This window comes from Fukomys damarensis, unplaced genomic scaffold (genome assembly GCF_012274545.1).
Source record: "Fukomys damarensis isolate Sample0158 unplaced genomic scaffold, DMR_v1.0_HiC HiC_scaffold_34, whole genome shotgun sequence".
Taxonomy (NCBI): Eukaryota; Metazoa; Chordata; class Mammalia; order Rodentia; family Bathyergidae; genus Fukomys; species Fukomys damarensis.
The window spans coordinates 12,953,056-12,973,269 of NW_022900946.1; the positions used below are offsets into that span (position 1 = coordinate 12,953,056).

Sequence of the window (20,214 nt, forward strand, 5' to 3'; positions counted from 1 at the left end):
GGCGGGCCGGAGGGCAGGGCAGGGGAGGGAGGGGGCGAGGCCCGCCCCCCGCGGGCACCCGGGAGTCAGTGCTGCAAGGCCCAGAGGGGAGACTGATGGAGCCGGGAGTCAGTCGGAATCGGGTGGCCCTCGAGAGAGTCGAAGGGCTGGGGAGGACGAGTGCTCGAGTGTCCCTTCGCCTCAGGCCTAGCAAGAGAGCTGCTGCTGTCGAAATTTCCACTCCTGAAAGTGTAATTACGTTTCACATGTCTATAGCTCCGAACCTTCCTGAAGGAATCCCAGGATGCATTGCAGTCTAGTGATCGGCCAGAAACTTGGCTATCAATACAAAGATTTTTTTTTTTAACCTTGGCGTGTTGTATGCTTAAAAGTTCAAAAAGTGTCAGAAGTTAAGATCACTAACCTAAATATTAACGTTTGGTAGGAAACTACGTTGGTTTGCATGCCATTTTTCTTGAGTTTCCTCCTTTGTTAATGACACGTTTGGCATTTTCATCCTTGACCTTGCTTATGTTGTTTGGTATAAAACTCACTTTGTTTTCAATCAAGTATTATTTATCTAGCAAGTGTATATCTTGAAACACTTGAGCACTACTTAAAACTATAGTTGTCACATACCTTTCAAAACTATGGCAAGGAAACATACTTTCTGTGATTTCAAGCTAAGTTCAGTCCTCAATAATAGATTTAGTGGCTGCTTCAGTGGTAGGTAGTATGCTTGCAGGTGCTGATTTCTGTAGGATGTCCAAGGAGTGAATTTAAGTGTTCTTCCCACAAATGGCCCTTACCTAGGGAATGATAGGTATTGTCGTAGAAAAAGGAAGGCAAGGCTGAATATACTTTATTTAGTGAGCGTGCTCTTGGTGTTCAGCTTCTTCAGAAACTTGGGAGCTGTAAAAGATGGAATTTGGAGAGAGAGACATTTTTGTGAGGAATGGGTTGTTTTATTGACTTTGGTATTTCTTTTATTTGTATGGGTGGTTGTTTTTTTGTTTGTTTGTTTTTGTTTTTGTTTGGTTTTTAACAAGGAAGCTTAGCTTTTATTGCTTTGCTTACCTCAAGCCATTTCGGCAACCTAAACTAGTTTACTTCTCAGTTCCTAAAAGTGCCTGTTTCCCTGTACTTTGTCTTGTAGATTCCATTCATCCAGGCCTTTTCTTTCTTGTCAACCCTTTACCTTGCTTTATTCTGGAATGACCAGCAACAGTATTACTAGACTTGGGACTCTATTTACAGCATATCTAAGCATCAGCCAAGTCAGCAAGTGCCATCTGTTTATAGAGCCATGATTTGGAATGGTCAATGTTGACTAGTCATCACCTCTGATAGAGTAGTAATTTTTTCTCTTACTGGTATTTGCTAATTTGTAGTTGTAGTTTTAAGGCTTTTGTCTGATACTGCTAGAAGTTGGAGATATATAAAAATGTATATGGCTAGTATGGCGATGCACACTTGTAATCTTAGCACTGTGGGAGGCTGAGGCAGAAGGATCACAAGTTTGAGCCCAACCTGGGCAACTCAGTGACTTAGTGAGACACTAATTTAAAACAAGAAGAGTTACAAATATAGCTCAGTGTGAAGACTTTGAATTCAACTTCCCAGTAATGCAAAGGAAAAAAATCATCTTGTTTAGGATGTCCTATTTGGAAAGGAACAGATTTTCTACATTAAGGTATACAGTTAGGTGGGCCTGTTGGATTGTGTGTTCCAGACCATTTGGGTCCATTTAATGCCACCATCAGTACACTGTACAGTACTTAGAAAAAGCAGAGAAACAATTAGAAATAGCAGCTAGATCGAAACTTTCAAAGGAGGAACCAAAAAGTTAGCAACTTTTTTGTAGTAGGGAAATGGACACTGAGGTTATTGCCTCTTTTGTTAAGCCATAGCTGAAACGTGCTTTTAAACTGGATGCCAGAGGAGCTGTTTCTGAAGGAGCCTAGAGATCAGAGCTCTAAAATAACTTTTAAAAATGCATCTTTCTAGGATGAATATATCATTTCTTCTAGATTGTCTTCTCCTTTTTTGAAATACAGTGCTGCCTAGAGCCATTAGTAGAACAAGAAGCTTTTGTGTGGTGTCACTCACCTTCACTGAGAGGCTACTTACTGGTTATGCTTGTCTCCAGCTATCCCAAGTCAGAAGTCGGGATTCTCTATGAAAACATAAGAATATAGGTTTCCAAAGGAACATTTAGTGTAATTACGCATGAATCATTTAAGTGCAGTCTCTAGAGAGCCAAGTAAATTGATCAACTGATTGTTATTAAAATAGAACACCCAAAATGAAGGAAAATATTGGAGACAAAGCTTAATGTATACTACAGTGAACATTTTCTGATAGAATGTATTTATTTTAGCCAGGCGTGGTGGCACATGCCTATGGTCCAAGCACTCGGGAAGGCAGAGGCAGGAGGATCACTGTGAGTTCAAGACCAGCCTGGACTACATAGTGAGTTCCAGGTCAGTCTCAACTACTTAGTGAGACCCTGTCTCAAAAAACAAACAAACAATATATATATCTTTTAAGTTTAAATTTTATATATATAAAATTTTATATATAAAGTTTAAATATATATATATAAGTTTTCAAGTTTAATTTTAAAGTTAAATTAGTTCAGTCTTTTTATTTAGATTAACAAGAAGTGGCTTTAGCAATGTTAGGTAATTGGGGTAATTAGGGTTACTTGTAGCTTTGGGTATTTGTTGTGCCTCTTTGAACCAGATAACAAGTACTGAGGTGCTGTTAATGGGTTAGTGTTCTTGCACCATTCCACTCTGTGCCTCTCAGAACCCTTCCATTAAAAGGTGTATAGAATAGAATAAAACCAGTGTTGGAGTACTTCTTGGAGGAAAAACTGTATCTAAGATGTAGCAAATTTGTATTGTAGAATTTAAATCTTAGAAGTGTTCTATTTTGTGTTTGTTTTTTGCTGAATGCTTTTTTCTTTTAAGGAGGGGCTTTATTTTTTTAAAATGAGACACAGTAAATGCACATACTGTAGGATTCACCCTTTTACAGTGTGCAGTTCACTGTTGGTTTTTTTTTTTTTTTTTAGTTCCAAGTTTATGCGCCCACTGCCACTTGATGGATGCTTTTAAATCACTAGATATTCTCAAAAGTAATCTCTTTAGGACCTCTACAGTAAAGGAGTTCCAAAATATCAAAGTAAAGGTTGCTTTTTTATAGTAAAGGACCTGTTGGTTACTAGATGATGATTCTTAATTTGTTTTTCTTCAAGACTGAAATATATACAGTAACAGTTCGAATATACAGGTGTTCTTGGGATGTTAAGTGGAATTAGAGCAGTAAGCAGATCATTAGTATTATTCTTGGATTGTTGCAGTGATAAGTATTTTAGTGCCCTTAGTTATTTCTTTCTTACTGCTTATTAGATTTTGACTCTTGATTCTATGTGTATGAACGGCTGGAGAATAAAGATTTAAGAAACAAGTGATGGCACTAACTACTGTTGTGGTGGGTTGAATAGCCGTTTCAACTGTTAGAAATTTTGATTGGCCATAAAGTCTTTGGAGCAGATTGTACTTAGCATTGTTAGTATATACATTATTGCATTAATTTGTTCTTGGTTCTTACCTTTTCTGTTCTCACCTTTTCTGAAATTGTATAGAAAGAGAGCAAATAAAATGCATCAGGTCAAGTTAGGGAAATATATAGGATAAATTTTAAGCCTTGATCTGCTTGTTTTTGTTTTAAAGTGTTCAAATAGAATTGTCCGAGGAGAAAGGAATGTTAAAGAAGAGAGAGAATCTTTTGAGTGAGTTAACAGTATTAGAATAGCATTTCTGAGGTGGAATTGTTTGCTTAGATATACATGTATACAACTGGCAATTAATTAACAAGCATTTATCCCCGAAAGTAGGATGCAGTGTGAGGCACTTGGAGTGATGTCAGGATGACTAAGTTGCAGTCCTCCAAGAGTCTAGAAAAGGATCAAATAACTAGTTTACAGTAGTGGAAAAGTGTATTAAGAGGACCATACAAAGGATGCCGATAACTTTCAAAGTTGAGAAGATAAACTGCTCAGGATTCAAGAGCCTTGTGTAAATCATTTCAGTCTTGTCATCTTAGTCATAAAATGAAAGATACATCTGTTTTATGCTTTTTCTGGAATACAGTACTTTTTGTTTTTGAGATCTAATTCACATATAAAATTTCTTCCTCCTGGTGTTTCTATGGTTTTTGTTTCTGTTTGTAGTACTGGGAATCAGACTCCAAGGCACTTCAGCACTGAGCTACATCCTTAGCCCTTTTTATTTTTTATTTTGAGAGAGAGGGTCTTTCTGAGTTACCCAGGCTGTCCGCAAACTGTGATCCTCTCCTCCTGCCTCAGTCTTCCAGGTAACAAGGATTATAGGGGTCCATCACCACACTTCACTCTGTTTCTGTGTTTTTAATTTAAGTTGGCCAAGTATTTGCTGAAATAGAGTACAAGTTATCTTCTTGCACTATTTATCGTCTCTTTTATTACATAGTTTCTGTGATTCTTTCTAGTATATTTACTAGGCAAGTTTGTTTAGAATTGCATCATTCTACCCGTGTATAAAAATCTTGGAGAAGCAAAAATGTGGTCACTTGTTGAAGGTTTTTTTGTTGTTACGAGGTCCTCAGACTATTTAGTTGTCAGTTGTTGATTGATATTAAAGCTTCTTAAGGTTTGTCTTTTCCAGTAGGTTTTTAATAAAGCATAGCTAGATTACAGATGTATTCTGTCTTTGTAAATGACTTTGTTGGAAGGGGACATGGTGGTTACTGTACTTCAATTGGAATCAATTTCCCATATAATTCAACCATTCTTGGGGAGAAACAGAAGGGATTTCTCCAGCATCTTATATTAGTCTAATCCTAGGAGTGGTGATGCTCAATTCCATAATTTTATGTCAGTTCACTTGAAAAAAAAAAACAAAAAACGCATACAACTAAGCAATTTGTATTCATTTCCTTTGTGTGTTTTTCTTTTTTAATAGCAGAAAAATATTTTTTCTCTTATTTTTGTATGTTAGTGGGACTATATGTAATGATTTTGGTTTATATATCTTAATATGTTTATAATTGCTTAAACTAGATGGGATATAAATCATAAATAAGACTTTTAGGGTTGCTTAAAAAATAGAGTGGAATTTCAGATACTCCACAGACTCATTGAGTTATGAGGCATTGTTTTAACGACTGAATAAACAGCTTCTTAGAATGTTATGGCTGGGAATGACTCTAGAAGTAATAGCATCTTCTCATTTTTGGATAAAGAAACTGAAGCCCAAAGATGCTAAGTGAATGACTGAGGTCACTTACAGAGTTAATGACACAGTTGAATCTAGAATCTGGATTTGCTGGGTGCTAGTTTAGGGCTCTTTCTGCCATATCATGCTGTTTATTGGAAAAAAGAGCTTGCCTAGAGCTAATTACTACAAGCAGCATGGGTTTTCTGACAAGAGTGGCCCTGTAATTTGCCTTTCTAGTGTTTCATTCTTAAAGGTTGATGAAATTATTTTAGGGCTTTGAGATACTTGTTGTAATTTATTGAGAATTACCAGTGTTTAATATGCCTCAATCATTTAATCTCCACAGTATTCTCTTGATGTTTAAGTACTATTGGCCCATTTTATAGATGCAAAAATTACAGCTTAGGAAAGCTAAACAACTTAGTGAGGTCATGTCATAAATAAATAAGTGGAAGTAGTGAGGATTAGATCTAGGATTGGTTTCAAAGCTGTTGCTAGAAGAAGTGACTCTGTTAGTCTTTTTGTGATTTTTATATTAAACAATCTTTTTAGCTGAGATACCTTTTCAAAAACCACATAGCTCTTTTGGAAAGATACCCAGCAGAGGGATGGCTGGGTCAAATGGAACCTCCAGTCCAAGCTCTTTGAGGTATCTCCATATTGATTTCCATAGTGGTTGCACCAGTCTGCACTCCCACCAACAATGGAGAAGGGTTCCTTTCTCCCCACAACCCCGCCAACATTTGTTATTGTGTGATTTCTTGATAGCAGCCATTCTTTGTGGGGCAGGGGTAAGGGGAAAAAATGAGAATCAAGACTTGTCATGTAGAGGTACAAGATCCCAACAATGAATGTAACTGTACTGTATCCCTAAAATGTACCAATAAACTCAATTAAAGCTGAAAAAAAAACCAAAAACAGATAGCATCTTCTGTTTCCCAGAAGTAGCAGAATGACATCCTATGTAGGAAAGGCTAGTCTAAAGTAACAGTTTGTAATTGCATTTTTTAGCATTTAAAAAGGTATTGATACAAATTACAGTAATAGCCAGGCATGGTGGCGCATGCCTATAATCCCAGCATTCGGGAGGCTGAGGCAGGAGGATCGCTGTGAGTTCGAGACCAGCCTGGGCTACATAGTGAGTTCCACATCAGTCTCAACTACATAGTGAGACCCTGACTCAAAAAAAAAACAACAACAAAAAAACAAATTACAGTAATACCTTGGTTCATGAAGGCTTTAGTTTGCAAACAAAAGTATTTGGCAAAATTTTGCTTTCCATTCACAAACTCTGCATCTGGTAACAAACACAACCATGGCTATCTTCCCAGCAAACCATATTCCCCCAAAATCATGAAACAAATTAAGTTCATAAGATGAAGTACCACTGTATTTTAACCAGTTCTGTTCACCATTGCCAATACCACTGTGCTTTTCTCATTCAGTTGATTTTGGTTTTTGGTGCTTTTTCAGACAAGGTTTCACTATGTAGTTCAGCATGGCCTTGAACTCACCTCAGCCTCCCAAGTGCTAGGATTATAGGTGTGTACCACCATTCCCAGCCTTTTTTTTTTTTTTTTTGTACTGAGGATCAAACTCAGGACCTATGCACTTATGAGGTAGGCATGATGCCACTGAGCTAAATTCCAAGTCCACTTCATTCAGTTTTTGAGACAGGGTCTTGCTGTGTTGCCCATACTTATCTTAAACTCTTGAGCTCGAGCCTCAGCTTCCCAAGCAGCTGGGACTGCAGTGGTGTGCCACCGCACCTGAAAAGGCTTTGCCTTTTTAGAGTGTTTAGTATTTAATTCATTGACATTGTAACATGTTCTAAAGGTTTTTTGTTTTTTTGTTTGTTTTTGAGGCTCTGGGACTCAAACCCAGTGCCTCCCTCATGCTAGGTTAAGTACTCTCTATCACTGAGCTACATCCCTAGCCCAGATTTTGCTTATAATGTTTGCTTTTACTACTTTCTACTATTTCCTGTAGGAGAAAAACACTTTTGTGTGAAATTTTTGTTGAGAGATTATGGTCACCTGAATGCAAGAGAACTTATAGTTCCTTATTTAAGATATACTTTAATCTCATCAATACAGCATTTCTGTAACTTTTTTTTCTTTCTCTTCTTTTTTTTTTTGGTACCGGGGATCAGACTTAGGTCCTTGTGCTTGTGAAGCAGGCAGCGGAATCACTGAGCTAAATCCCCAACCCTGTAATGCTTTTTTCAAGAGTTAACATTTAAAATCATCTTTATCAAACCTTCATAGAAATGGCAGTATAGTAGAGGCAAAGTATGGTGAGAAAAGTGAAGCAAAAAGATAACAGAGTATGAAACTACTGAGTAAAAATTGATCATGTCTACGCTGTTCTAACGTGTGGATACTACAAGAGCAGGGGAAAGTTTCCATATTTCAGAAAATTATGCACCTTACAGTCATTCTGGAAGTCTTACGATCTTCTAGGGAGCAAGAATTAAGATAAGTTTATAGGTGCCTATAATTAAAAGAGGTATTCTTATCCTGGAAGAGATATTATTAGTGCTTTAAGGTGGTAAGGTGTGTAGGGTATGGCACAGATGTAGAAAATTGGGTAAGGTTAGTGTACTACAATTAAAGAAATTTGTTTTGTGTTACTGATCAAACCCAAAACCTTTAGTGTGCTAGGTAATTGTTTTGTCATTAAGCCACATCCCCAGTTAGGGAGATTTCTTTTTTGGGAGGGAGGGCAGCTTGAGGACAGGGTCTCACTATCTAGTCCAGGATGGCCTTGATCTCACAACAATCCATCTGCTTCAACCTGGCAAGTGGTGGGCTCACAGGTGTATGCACCTGTATGGAGTTTCTGTCTCTGTCCCTGCCTGTCCATCTGTCTTGTCTGTCTCTCTCTCCCCAAGGTCTCATTATATACCTCAGGCTGGACTTGAACTAACTGTTTTGGGTTCAGGTTTGCAACACTACACCCTGATGAAAATATCTCTTTTAAAAAAGTTTATATCCTTAAAGATTAACGCAGAAGCCCACATGACATAAAATTAAACATTTTAGTTGGTCATGGTAGCCCAAGCTTATAAGCCCAGCACTCAGAAGGCTGAGGCAGGAGGATCATTGCAAGGGCCAGCCTGAACTACATAGCAAGACCCTGTCTATTAAAAAAAAAAAAAAAAAAAAAAAACTTAAAATGAATAATTTATTGGCATTTAGTATATTCAGTATATGGTGTATTCACAATCGGTGCCTCTATTTGGTTTTCAAACATTTTCATTACCCCAAAGGATATGTGTATTCATTAAGCAATTATTCCTCATTTCCCCCATCTTCCCAGCTCTGGCAGCTATGAGAATCTGAGTTCTGACTCCATGGATTTATTTATTTTTTAAAAAGTGGAATCACACAATGTTACCTTTTGTGTTCATCGCATGATCATTCTTAACCAACAGGTTTTTTTCTTTTTAATGTTTTTATTGTATATAAATTACTACCATAGGCTAATGTTTAAAAAGCAGATAACTTGCACAGCTACAAGACAAATCTGTTCACCAACTATGAGGTGATGCTTTTAAAAAAATCACAATGAATGCAGAAGTGTTTGATGTATGCACTAGACTTAAATGAAAGCACTGATTCCCACTGTTCCAAAAAAGAAAGACACAGAAAAACCCACAGTCTTACTGCACTCCACCTTAAAGTGCATCATGTTGGTCTTGTTTATAACAGCACAAAATTCCAAGAGTCAAAATGAAGTAAAGCAGGTATTTTAAAGATTTAAGAGCCGTTATCAAAAATAAATCACATTTTAGCCGGGCGTGATGGCACATGTTTTATAATCCCAGCACTCGGGAGGTTGAGGCAGGAGGATCGCTGTGAGTTCGAGACCAGCCTGGGCTACATAGTGAGTTCCAGGTCAGTCTCAACTACATAGTGAGACTCTGTCTCGGGGGGGAAAAAAATCACATTTTTTTCAAGATACAAAAATGCTGCTATGATGACTGAGAGCCCAGTAACCTTTCAGTGGCTGCATTGATGTTACCTCCTGTTGCTATCAGTGCTTGCAGGTTTGCTTCTCGTTAACCAACAATTTTAAGATTCAGACTATCATCTATATTTAATGTCAGGTAGTACTGATGACCAGCTGTCTTATAAAATTTTTTCACTTTTTGTTTTAGAATTTGTGGTAATGAATCCAGCTAGTATCAGGGCCATTTCATTTATCCACCTTATCTTTTGTTTCATTTTGTTTTGTTTGATGCTGGATATGGAACCTAGGGCCTCATATGATAGACAAGTATTTTACCAAGTGAGCTACATCCCCAGTGTTCACCTTCCTTTTATCTTTAGTAGAATCCTTTTAATTTGGGGTGCAGCAGTTGTAGTTACAGTACACTCCAACAACTTTCCCACTTAGAATTGTTCCATTTTTTAAAATAGATGATGAAGGGCTGGGGATTTAGCTCAGTGGTGCCGCCACCTGCCTCACAAATGCAAGGTACTGAGTTTGATCCTGGGTACTGGGGTGGGGGGATACTTAGTAAAGGTGTTTGTGAACAGTGGGTATCACTGGAAAATTTGAAGCCATACTTTTATTACTTAGGATTTCTAACTTTTTTCGTGAGCAGATAGGAGCTATGCAGGACGTGAGAAACAATGTCCTGTTGACTTTCAACCTAGGAGAAGCCTCTTTAGTAACTAGTAAAATCTGGATATCACAGCAGGCATGGTGGCACCTTCCTGTAATCCCATCGTGCTGGGAGGCTGAGGCAGGATCACAAAGTTCAAGCCTACCCTGGGCAGTTTAGTGAAACCTTGTCAAAAATTTTTTAATAATAAATTTTAAAGGGGGTAGGGATGTAGCTTGGTGCTAAGCTGTGAGTTAAATCCTCAGTTTAAATACATAAGTGAATGAGTGAGTGATAGGCATTATGATTAAGACAAGAGTAGAATGAATGAGCAAGGATTGACTGCATCTGTGAAGACTGGGTACAATTATATTGAGCTTAAAGAACATTTGGCTAAATATCTGTGGTTTTTTTCCTGGTACATTCCAGAAACGTCAGCTCACAGGTGGCATGGACATTGCCATTATGTTTATGTGATCCCTGGTCTGAAGTTTTCATGGCAAGCTTTTTTCTCCTCTGGAGAAACTGGTAACTTATTTTTGAGCCCATTAATTTCATAATTTCATTTATATCAAGATTTTGTTTTTGATAACATACGCTGTCTTTATCTCTGTAAGATTCACAATCTTAAAACACATCATAAGTTGTAGGACATTTTGAAAACTAAAACCATGAACATATTTTCACTATGTTGCATTATTCAGCTACTGAGATGGTTTCTTGACAGATGGCCCTGTTCTGAGAAGTCCCTTACAGCTTTATGCATGTATTACCTGTATTATGTACATAAATCTAAGACTTGGTGCAAGTACTGAGTGGTCAGTTTGGCTTTAGAAAGCTCAGTTATCATTAGGATTCCTAAAGTGGTAGGGCAGCCCACCCTACCAGTTATCTCAGTGTTTTTTCTTATTGAAAATACTTGGCACAAGGCTGGGGATTTAGCTTAGTGGCACTGCCTGCCTCACAAATGCCAAGGTCCGTAGTTCATCCCCGGCACCAAAACAAAAAACAAAAAAACCAAAACTTGGTACATCATACTTTATATTATAGAGATTTTCAACAGGGGATATTTGACAAAAAGAAAGGTAATACTTGTAAAACTTGGAGAAGACAGTTAATTTTGATACACTTGTGTAGGGAGTTCAAGGCTAGCCTGGACTATACAGTCAATAAACCGTCTCAAAAAATATTTAAAAAAAGATAGATCATTATGGAATCTTACAAAGTACTAATCATAGCTTTCTTGGTCTACTAAGTTATCAAAACAGACTCTGTAAAAGTAGATATGTATTTGTTGAGCAAATCCAACTAATTTCATCTGTGCTGGGCTGTACATTATGTAACATTTTGAAGGAAAGAAAGATGTGTAAAAGAAGAGCGTAGGCATTCTTTTATTAATACACTTCAATTACTGAAAACTAGTTGTAATTGGTAGATTTTTTAAAGTGTTAACAGAGATTTATTATTTGAAAACCGGAGTTAGCTGCTATTGATCTCAGTGTTGAGGTTTGTGGTATTATTGAAGTTCTGTTTTTATTGTGTATTAAAAGTAAAATGATGTGTAGATCCTGATTTTTAACAGAACTTCATTCTTTTAAGCAGTGCCTGTGGAATCCTCTGAAGAGCAACAGTCATTATTGTGTGAAGGTAACTTTTTATGTGACTCTTAACTGAGAAAACATTAAGTTATTTACAGTGAAGCTAAATATTGTTTTGTAAATATGTACTATATTTCAATCTCATTTATAGGTTCAAATTCAGCTGTTAGCATGGAACTTTCAGAACCTGTTGGTAAGAATTTCTGACTATATGAATACAGTAATATGGAACTCTTTCACTCTTCAGATTTAAGGTGCAAATGTAAATGTTATGATTATTGTAACAGCTACACTCAAGACACACATTGAGTCTTTGCTGTTAGAATTTATAAAGCAGAAGTAATTGGACACTAGCACTATCTTGATAAATTTAGTGACTGGAAAAAATTGAGTGTATTGCTGCAGTCAATTTAAATGGTTGTGCTTATTCCATTTACTTTGAAAATTTCTTTTTTATAATTTTATTACTCTTAGGGGTTTCATGTTCTCAAGGTGCTTATTAAAGTTGATGCCAGGGCCAGTAAGCTCAGTGGCACCACACCTGCCTTGCAAGCACAAGGTCCTGAGTTCAATCCCCTGGAACTGGGGGGAAAAGAGTTGAAGCCAAACTTGTCTTACATAAAAAGGAAAAAAAGCTGGACATGGTAGCAGACTTCTGTAATCCCAGCACTTGCAAGGCTGAAGCAGGAGGATTATCACGAGTTTGAGGCCAGCCTAGGCTATAGAGTGAATTTAAGGCCAGGGTGAATGACAAGAGGGAGACTCTGACCCAAAAAAGCCAAAAAAAGGAAAAAGAGAAATATATCTCCTAGATCTTCTCACAGTTTTCCTGGGTTCCAATTTTAAACTTTCTCCTTTTTCCTTCTGTCAGGTCATCTTGACATTGGAATCACTGGGCTGTTGGGAATGTTAGCTCTCCTGTTTTACCTTTGGTTTGTCCTTAAGAAATGAAGCCTGCCTAATAGAGTGATCTCATAGTCTCTGAGACAGCTCTGATATCAGCAGTGAGGCCAACTTAAAAGCAATTAGCCATTTCTATTGAGAAATTTTCTTGCTTCTGTGTCACTGGACAATAGGGAATGGGACTTATGTATGTGAAGTTCCACTGGTTTTAAAGTATGTATTTTACAATTTAGATAAATCTTTTTTCAGAATACTAAATTAATGGGCCAGGGATTTAGCTCAGTGGTTTCGGGGCCCAAGTTCGATCCCAGGTACCAACCCCCCCAAAAAAAAGAATACTAAGTTAAAATGTCTGTATTCAGTAGAAAATGGAGAGACGGAAATGTCCCCAGAAGAATCATGGGAGCACAAAGAAGAAATTAATGAAGCAGAACCTGGGGATAGTTCCTCAGGGGATGGAAGGCCACCTGAGGAAAGTGCCCAGGAAATGATGGAGGAGGAAGAGGAAATACCAAAACCTAAATCTGTGGCTGCACCGCCAGGGGCTCCTAAGAAAGAACATGTAAATGTAGTATTCATTGGACATGTAGGTAAGCAGCACTCACAGTATTTATAAGAAATGACTAAAATTATTGGATAGGACATCTTATTTTAGCTATTTGGAGATGTTCAGTGAAACTAAACTGAATTATCTAAAATGCCTTGTTTTGATACTGTTTTTGGTGCAAGCGGGGATGGGGGAAGTGGTGGTGGGGTTTCATCCCAGGGACTCACACATGCTAAATTACCTTGTTTTTTTTTGTTTTGTTTTGTTTTTTGGTTTTTTGTTTTTGTTTTTGTTTTTTTGACTTGGCAAAATATTACAAGTACTTTGTTGTGAAAGTTTGGGCAGGTGAATAATTTGCATAGAAGTTGGTAGAAAAAAAAATTCTGTATTTGTATGTAATGTATTATTAGTCTGTAGGTACTTTACAGTTTGGCACACTATGATAATATCTAGGAAAAGCACTACTTATTTTTTAAGTAGACTTTAGTTGTATTTCAGTGGAATTAACCTTATTTAATTTTATATGAAGTAAATTCATAGTTTGGAGTATTTCTGGGTGCTTGTCAAGTTGTTGGTTTAGCAAAACAAATTAAAGTCAGATATTCTCTAATTTTCTAACATATCCCCAGATTAGCACAAGAAAATACAGAATTCAGTGCCTTTGCTGGGAATTTAGCTCATTGGCACCATGCCTGCCTCACAAGCACAAGGTCATGAGTTCAATCCGTGGTACCCCCCACAAAAAATTCTATGCTGTTTTTCATTTATGTCTGCCTTCCCCATAACAAACACTAAACTCCTGTACCGGAGATTGAACTCAGGACCTCGTGCTTGAGAGGAAGGTGGTGGAACCATTGAGCTAAATCCCCGGCAGATGCCACCTTTATTTTATTTTATTTTATTTTATTTTTGGGGGGAGGTACTGGATATTGAACTCAGGTCCTTGGGCTTGCAAGGCAGGTGGTGGCACCAATGAGCTAAATCCTCTGCTAAAGACCTTTTCTCAGAAGAAAAAAAACTTCTTTGAAGTTTGTAAATGAACACACCCTATTTGCTAAAGTGAGGGGAAGACTAATGCAGTTCACATTTCTTTACTGCTGTGCTGCTACCTGAATGTTGGGGAATAGTGTGTTCAAAAATTCTATTTCCTTATCAGGAAAGTATATTTCTAAGTCATTATTGCCTTGTAGCAAGTCTTAGTCACATTTTCCAAGGGAGAAAGTAACTAGGCTTTGTTTCCCACATTCTTATTATAGTTCAGTTGCTTTTGCAAGACCTACTTATCCATGTTACAAGTAACTGCAGTTGTATTTGCAGTGTAGTGGTGTTTTTTAACCTGTGATTTGTATATTGTTGACATTACTTTTAGATGCGGGCAAGTCAACTATTGGAGGACAAATAATGTAAGTCTGTCTCTTTTTTAAAATAATAGTATTAATTTGATTGAGCAAGTTTCAGACATTGTAAATATTCATGTAGCCATATAAAAGAGATAAAACAGGTCATCCCAGGTTGAGAAAAATTAATAAAACCACCTTTAGGAAAGGCAGATACTAAGTAATTTTTGCAATGTGATCACTGTTAGTAATTTAATCACTATCAGACTTTAATGAACATTGCTTAAATGTGTTTGAGAGTTGTCTTTTTAGATGTTTACTGTAAATGCATTCAGTAGAAATAGTACTTCAAACTTGATGACTTTTTGTCTTTTTCCAGGCAGTATAATACTTCCTCATGATTCTGGGCATCAGCACCAGCAAGCTATAGCTCCCAGTCATTGATTACTGGGGCAAACAACCAGTACTCCATACAGTATACTGTGTTTTTTGTATATTGTATATTTTGTGATTTTATGTCAACAAAATGCCCTTCTGTGAGTGCTCATGAATTGTTCAATACTTTATTATAAAATAGGCTTTGTGTTAGATAATTTTACTCAACTGTAGGATAGAATAAACGTTCTGAACACATTTCAAGTAGGCTAGGCTAGGGCTGGGGATTTAGCTCAGTGGCACCACACCTACCTCACAAACACAAGGTCTTGCATTCAATCCCCAATACCTAAAAAAGAAAAAAAGTAGGCTAGGCTAAGCAGTGTTCAGAAAGTTTAATGTTTTAAATATATTTTCAGTTTATGATAGAATAGGACCTAACCCCATTGTAAGTCAAAGAGAATCTATAATTTATTTGGGAACAATGAATTTCATGAAAAAGGTAAACTTTTTCATTGTTATCTACCATTGAGCTATATTCTCAGCCCTTTTTGTTTTATGAGATAGTGACACTAAGTTGCCCAGCTGGCCTTGAACTTGCAGTCCTCCTGCCTCAGCCTTCTGAGTAGTTGGGATTACAGGTACAGGTGTGTGCCATTGCACCCAGTTTAGTATTTACTTTTTTTTCTTTTCCATTAAGTTTATTGCTACATTTTAGGTATACAGTACAGTTACATTCGTCATTAAGATCTTGTACCTTTACATGATGTATCTTGGTTTTTTTTCCCCATTAGTATTTACTTTAAAAAAACTTCTATTCTGAAAAATTTGAGCACTGGTCATAGTGGCACATGCCTGTAATCACAGCACTCTAGGAGGCTGTGGCAAGAGGATTGCAAGTTCAGGCCAGCTTGGGCAACTTACTTAGACCTTACCTTAAAAGTAAAATTTAAAAAGTTTTGAGGATGTAGCATAGTAGTAGAGCATTTGCCTAAGCAGGCATGAGGTCCTGGGTTTAGTCCCCAATACCACCAGAAACTTTTTCTTTTCCCTTACAGAAAGACTGCAAAAACAGTACAGAATTCTCATACACCCTTCATTTAGCCTACCCTAATGTGAGCATATTATATAAACATAGTATACTCATCAAAACTAGGATATTAATGTTGGCATACTGTTAAGAATAGACCTTATCTGCACCCGCCTTGTAAGCACAAGGACCCCAGTTTGATCCCAGGTACCAAAAAAAAAAAAAGAATAGACCTTATTTGAATTTTATCAATTTTTCCACTAATTTCTTTTTTATATGCTGGAATTTCTCATTGCATTTAGTTGTTTTTTTTTTTTTTTTAGTTTCCAAGCTGTGACATTTTTTCAAGTCTTTCCTTATCTTCATGGCCTTATTGACTTAAGAGTACTATTTAGTTTATTTCATAGGATGTTCTTTAATTTGGATTTGACTCATATTTTCTCACAATTAGAACAAAGTCATGCATTTGGGGCAAGAATACCACAGAAGTATATTCTCAGTGTGTTCTATCAAGAGTACATAATATCAGTAATCATGCTGTAAGCTGGACATGGTAGAGCACGCCTATAATTCTAGCACTTGAGAGGCTGAGGCAGGAGTATCACTGTGAGTTTGAAGCCAGCCTGAACTACATAGCAAGACCCTGTCTCCAAACAAACAAAAAAAATCATTCTTTCCTTATTACTATACTTTACATAATAACAAGTGACTTAGCCATGATTAGTTGGTTGAAGTGTTGTCCATCAGTATTCTCCCTTATAAAATTAGTACTGTTTTCCCTTTATTTACCGGGAATTGAACTGGGGTCCCTGTGCTTTTGAGGCAGCCAGCAGAACCCCTGAGCTAAATCCCCAGCCCCTGGGTATACAGACTTTATTTTTTTATATATATCCTTTTTTTGGAGTTGAAGTTCCCCTCAAAAGCTTTATAGAGTTTTCTTCTTTAATTTGTGAGTAATTCTTTATTTCTGATCTTTTTCAGGTATTTGACTGGAATGGTTGACAAAAGGACACTTGAAAAATACGAAAGAGAAGCTAAAGAAAAAAACAGAGAAACTTGGTAAAATTTCATTACACTGTAAATTATTTTTAAGGAAATACTGCCCACTTACTCGTTTTGTAAGCCAATTAAAATATAAATTCTTGAGGCCAGGGATTTAGCTCAGTGGTTCCACCGCCTGCTTTGTAAGCACAAGAACCAGAGTTTGATTCCCCGGTACCAAACACACACGCGCGTGCACGTGTGTGTGTATAAATAAAAAATAAATTCTTAGCTGGACGCAGTGGTGCATATGCCTCTAGTCCCAGCTACTCAGGGGGCGGTGATGGGAGGATCAGTTGAGACCAGGAAATCAAGCCCAGCCTAGACAACATAGTGAAACCCTGTCAATTAAAAAACAAGTAAACGTAAATTCTTGAGGTCTAAAATGGTGTCATAACAAAGACATAAGTTTCCCTTTCCATCATAATATGTGGTAGATCTATTCCTAATGATTTCATAATTTACATGGAGGAAATCTGGAAGCTATTTAAACATCTAATAAGTAGGATATCTGTTTAATGATAAACCACTAATTTAGGTCATTGTATAACCACTAAGAAATTAGTTTTATAAAGTTTATGGTAAGCAGGAATAGAATTTATGTTGCAGTGTCATTTGGGGAGATATTGGGAAGCAATGTACGATCATAATATGAACGAATACTAGCAAGCAAAAAAGAATAGAAGGAAATACTGACATTGGTTACTATCAGTGGTGAGAGAGAGAGTTCCTTTTTCCTGCTTTGTAATCTTGTCTTTTACTTTGAATTTTTAAAAATTCAGCTGGGAGTGTAGCTAAGTGTTAAGTGGTTTGCCTATTATCATGAAGGCTTAGGTTTGAACCCCAGCACAGCACCAAAAAAAAGAATGGAGGGAGAGAGGACTTTCGTCATTTCAAAAATATTTGTATTTTTCTGTATTAAAGGGAGAATATTCTAATCAGTATTAGGCTAAAAAAAGGATTATATGCTGTGAAATTCAGAGGATGAATTAAATGTCTACCATTATTATAGTTTGGAATTATGTAAAATTATATAAGTATAATTATAAATAATATCTAAATTATTACATATTGTTTAAATTTATATAATTTTTACTTACATGGGCAGGTAATGCTAAATTATGTTTAGCTAGTAACCAGTACTTGCACATGATGGACTGGTGTCCTCTACTTCTACTTTTTACCATCATTATTTGTGTGGTATTTTGTGCATGAGCTATAAGGGATCTCATTATGATGGAATTCATAGTGGTTTTAGCATTAGTACTAAATACTGTCTTTTTCTGCATTGTCAGCTTATTTTTGTTTACAATGTTTGCTTATAAAATATATAATTGACTGGGCATAGCTAAGTGCTCTGTTTGAATCATAGTAATACACATTTTGTTCTTTTCTTTGGGTACTGGGATTGAACTCAAGACCTTGTGCCTGTGAGGCAGGCACAGCGCCACTGAGCTAAATCCTGGGCCCATCTTTTAGATTTTGGTGGGCGGCGGGGGGAGGTACCAGGGATTGAACTCGGGACCTTGCACTTATGAGGCAGGCGGCAAAACCACTAAGCTAAATCCCCAGACCCTGGGCCCATCTTTTAACTGTTATTTTCATCAGTCCTTTTTATATGATGGACATAAAGCTAGATGTTGTCAATTGCATGTTAAATGATAAAAAAAAAATCTGTCAAGACACTTAACGTTTTTAGCAGTATAATTATTACTTTAAAAATTCTTCTAGGTACTTGTCCTGGGCCTTAGACACAAATCAGGAAGAACGAGACAAGGGCAAAACAGTAGAAGTGGGTCGTGCCTATTTTGAAACAGAAAAGAAGCATTTCACAATTTTGGATGCCCCTGGCCATAAGAGTTTTGTTCCAAATATGATTGGTGGTGCCTCTCAAGCTGATTTGGCTGTGCTGGTAAGAGAAACATTTTCAGTCCATATGTGTATTAGCAGCCCAATTTGTGTTGTAAATACTTGAATTTGCCTTCTAAAAGTTAGAATTTCCGTTGCAGAGCATTGTAATAATGTCACAATTTTCATTTTTGTTGCATTAACCTGCCCACAGAATCTTGGTTTTGATGGGGACTGAACCCAGGGGCTTGCTATGTGCTAAGACAAGTGCTGTATTACTAACATCACTAGGCCAATCTTACCTGTTTATTTGTCGTACCTGAAGCCCTCTGAACTGAGCTACATCCCCAGCCTTTCAAAAAAGATTTTTTTTAAAATTTCTGAGACAGAATGTTACTAAGCCAGTTGAATTGTGAGGGCTAGGCTCAAACTCCTGTCTGTGACTCCTGAGCTTCCTTAGCCTCCCAGAGTGTTGGGTTTACAGGTGTGTGCTGCCACCTTTGGCTAAGAAATCTTTGTAATTTAATTCTGAAACTACATTTTGACTTTTCTCTCCCATTCCTGTCTATTAGTGTGTCAGAACTTAGTTTAAACCCACCGAAAATGGATAATGTAGCATGTGCTTAAGGCTCTCAGTTATTCCTGACAGGTTAGTGGTATACTAATACTAGATCGCATAAATTATTAAATGCATTGTCAAGAAGCTGTGTGTGATGGCATGTGCCAGTAATCCCAGCACTCTGGGATGCTGAGACAGGAGGATCACAAATTTGAGCATAGCCTGGACTTAGTGAGACCCTGTCTCAAAAAAAATTTCAGATGTTGGAAGAAACACTCAAGTCTTCATTTGTTTTTGGCATTTGGGGATTGAATGCAGGGCCCCAATCATTCAAGTCTTTTTTTGTGGGGTGGGGGCAGGGTTAGCCTTGAACTTACTATTGTAGACCAGGCTAGCCTCAAACTCATGGCAGTCCTGCTTAAGCCTCCCAACTGCTGGGATTACAGGTGTGCGCTATTATGCTTGGCTCCAAACTTGTGTATCTTAAGCCATCCAGGCATTATTTGATTCTGACAAAGTTATGTATATTGTAACTCATTTGCTTCTATTTTCTTGGGAAACCCTCTGATATCTGTGGAAAAGTATGCCTGAAGGTAAATTACTTGGTATTTTGGAATAGGTAATCTCAGCCAGGAAAGGAGAATTTGAAACTGGATTTGAAAAAGGAGGACAAACCAGAGAACATGCAATGTTGGCAAAGACAGCAGGTGTAAAACACTTAATTGTACTTATTAATAAGATGGATGATCCAACAGTAAATTGGAGCAATGAGAGGTAAGCTTAGCTGTCACTGGGTTTTAAATAACAATGGTAGAATAAAGGATGCTTCTGTTATTGTATATGTATTTCACTGGAGTTTTCCTAAACTTTAATTTACTTAGGAAACTAGAGTTCATTTGGTTGACATTTAATTGAGTTACTTGTAAATATTCATAGATACGAAGAATGTAAAGAGAAGTTAGTGCCATTTTTGAAAAAGGTTGGCTTCAATCCCAAAAAGGACATTCATTTTATGCCCTGCTCAGGACTGACTGGAGCAAATCTCAAAGAGCAATCAGATTTCTGTCCTTGGTACATGTAAGTAACCTTTATTTCCCTTTAAAAGGGGGTGGGGTAGGGAT

General features: G+C 37.1%; 1 protein-coding gene and 1 long non-coding RNA gene across 3 annotated transcripts in view; one reads left to right on the forward strand and one right to left on the reverse strand.

Moving 5' to 3' along the window:
- The window catches only part of Gspt1 (G1 to S phase transition 1), a 33,900-nt gene that overhangs the window by 732 nt on the left and 12,954 nt on the right, over nt 1-20,214 (forward strand). Inside the window, exons 2-9 of one of the 2 annotated variants that reach the window (XM_010610007.3) lie at nt 11,458-11,502; nt 11,605-11,646; nt 12,719-12,946; nt 14,273-14,306; nt 16,627-16,704; nt 18,418-18,598; nt 19,713-19,867; nt 20,030-20,170. In XM_010610007.3, coding sequence (XP_010608309.1) covers nt 11,625-11,646; nt 12,719-12,946; nt 14,273-14,306; nt 16,627-16,704; nt 18,418-18,598; nt 19,713-19,867; nt 20,030-20,170 — 839 coding nt within the window. In that variant the 5' untranslated portion in view covers nt 11,458-11,502; nt 11,605-11,624. Of the gene's footprint in view, nt 1-11,454; nt 11,503-11,604; nt 11,647-12,718; nt 12,947-14,272; nt 14,307-16,626; nt 16,705-18,417; nt 18,599-19,712; nt 19,868-20,029; nt 20,171-20,214 lie in introns of those variants that run through there. The other variant, XM_010610008.3, reaches the window with a different exon arrangement.
- The window catches only part of LOC104852401, a 42,353-nt gene continuing 22,951 nt past the window's right edge, over nt 813-20,214 (reverse strand). The window contains exons 2-3 of the long non-coding RNA XR_777479.2: nt 2,110-2,155; nt 813-891 (exon numbers count right to left, since the gene is read on the reverse strand). This is a non-coding gene — a long non-coding RNA (uncharacterized LOC104852401). The remainder of the gene's footprint in view (nt 892-2,109; nt 2,156-20,214) is intronic.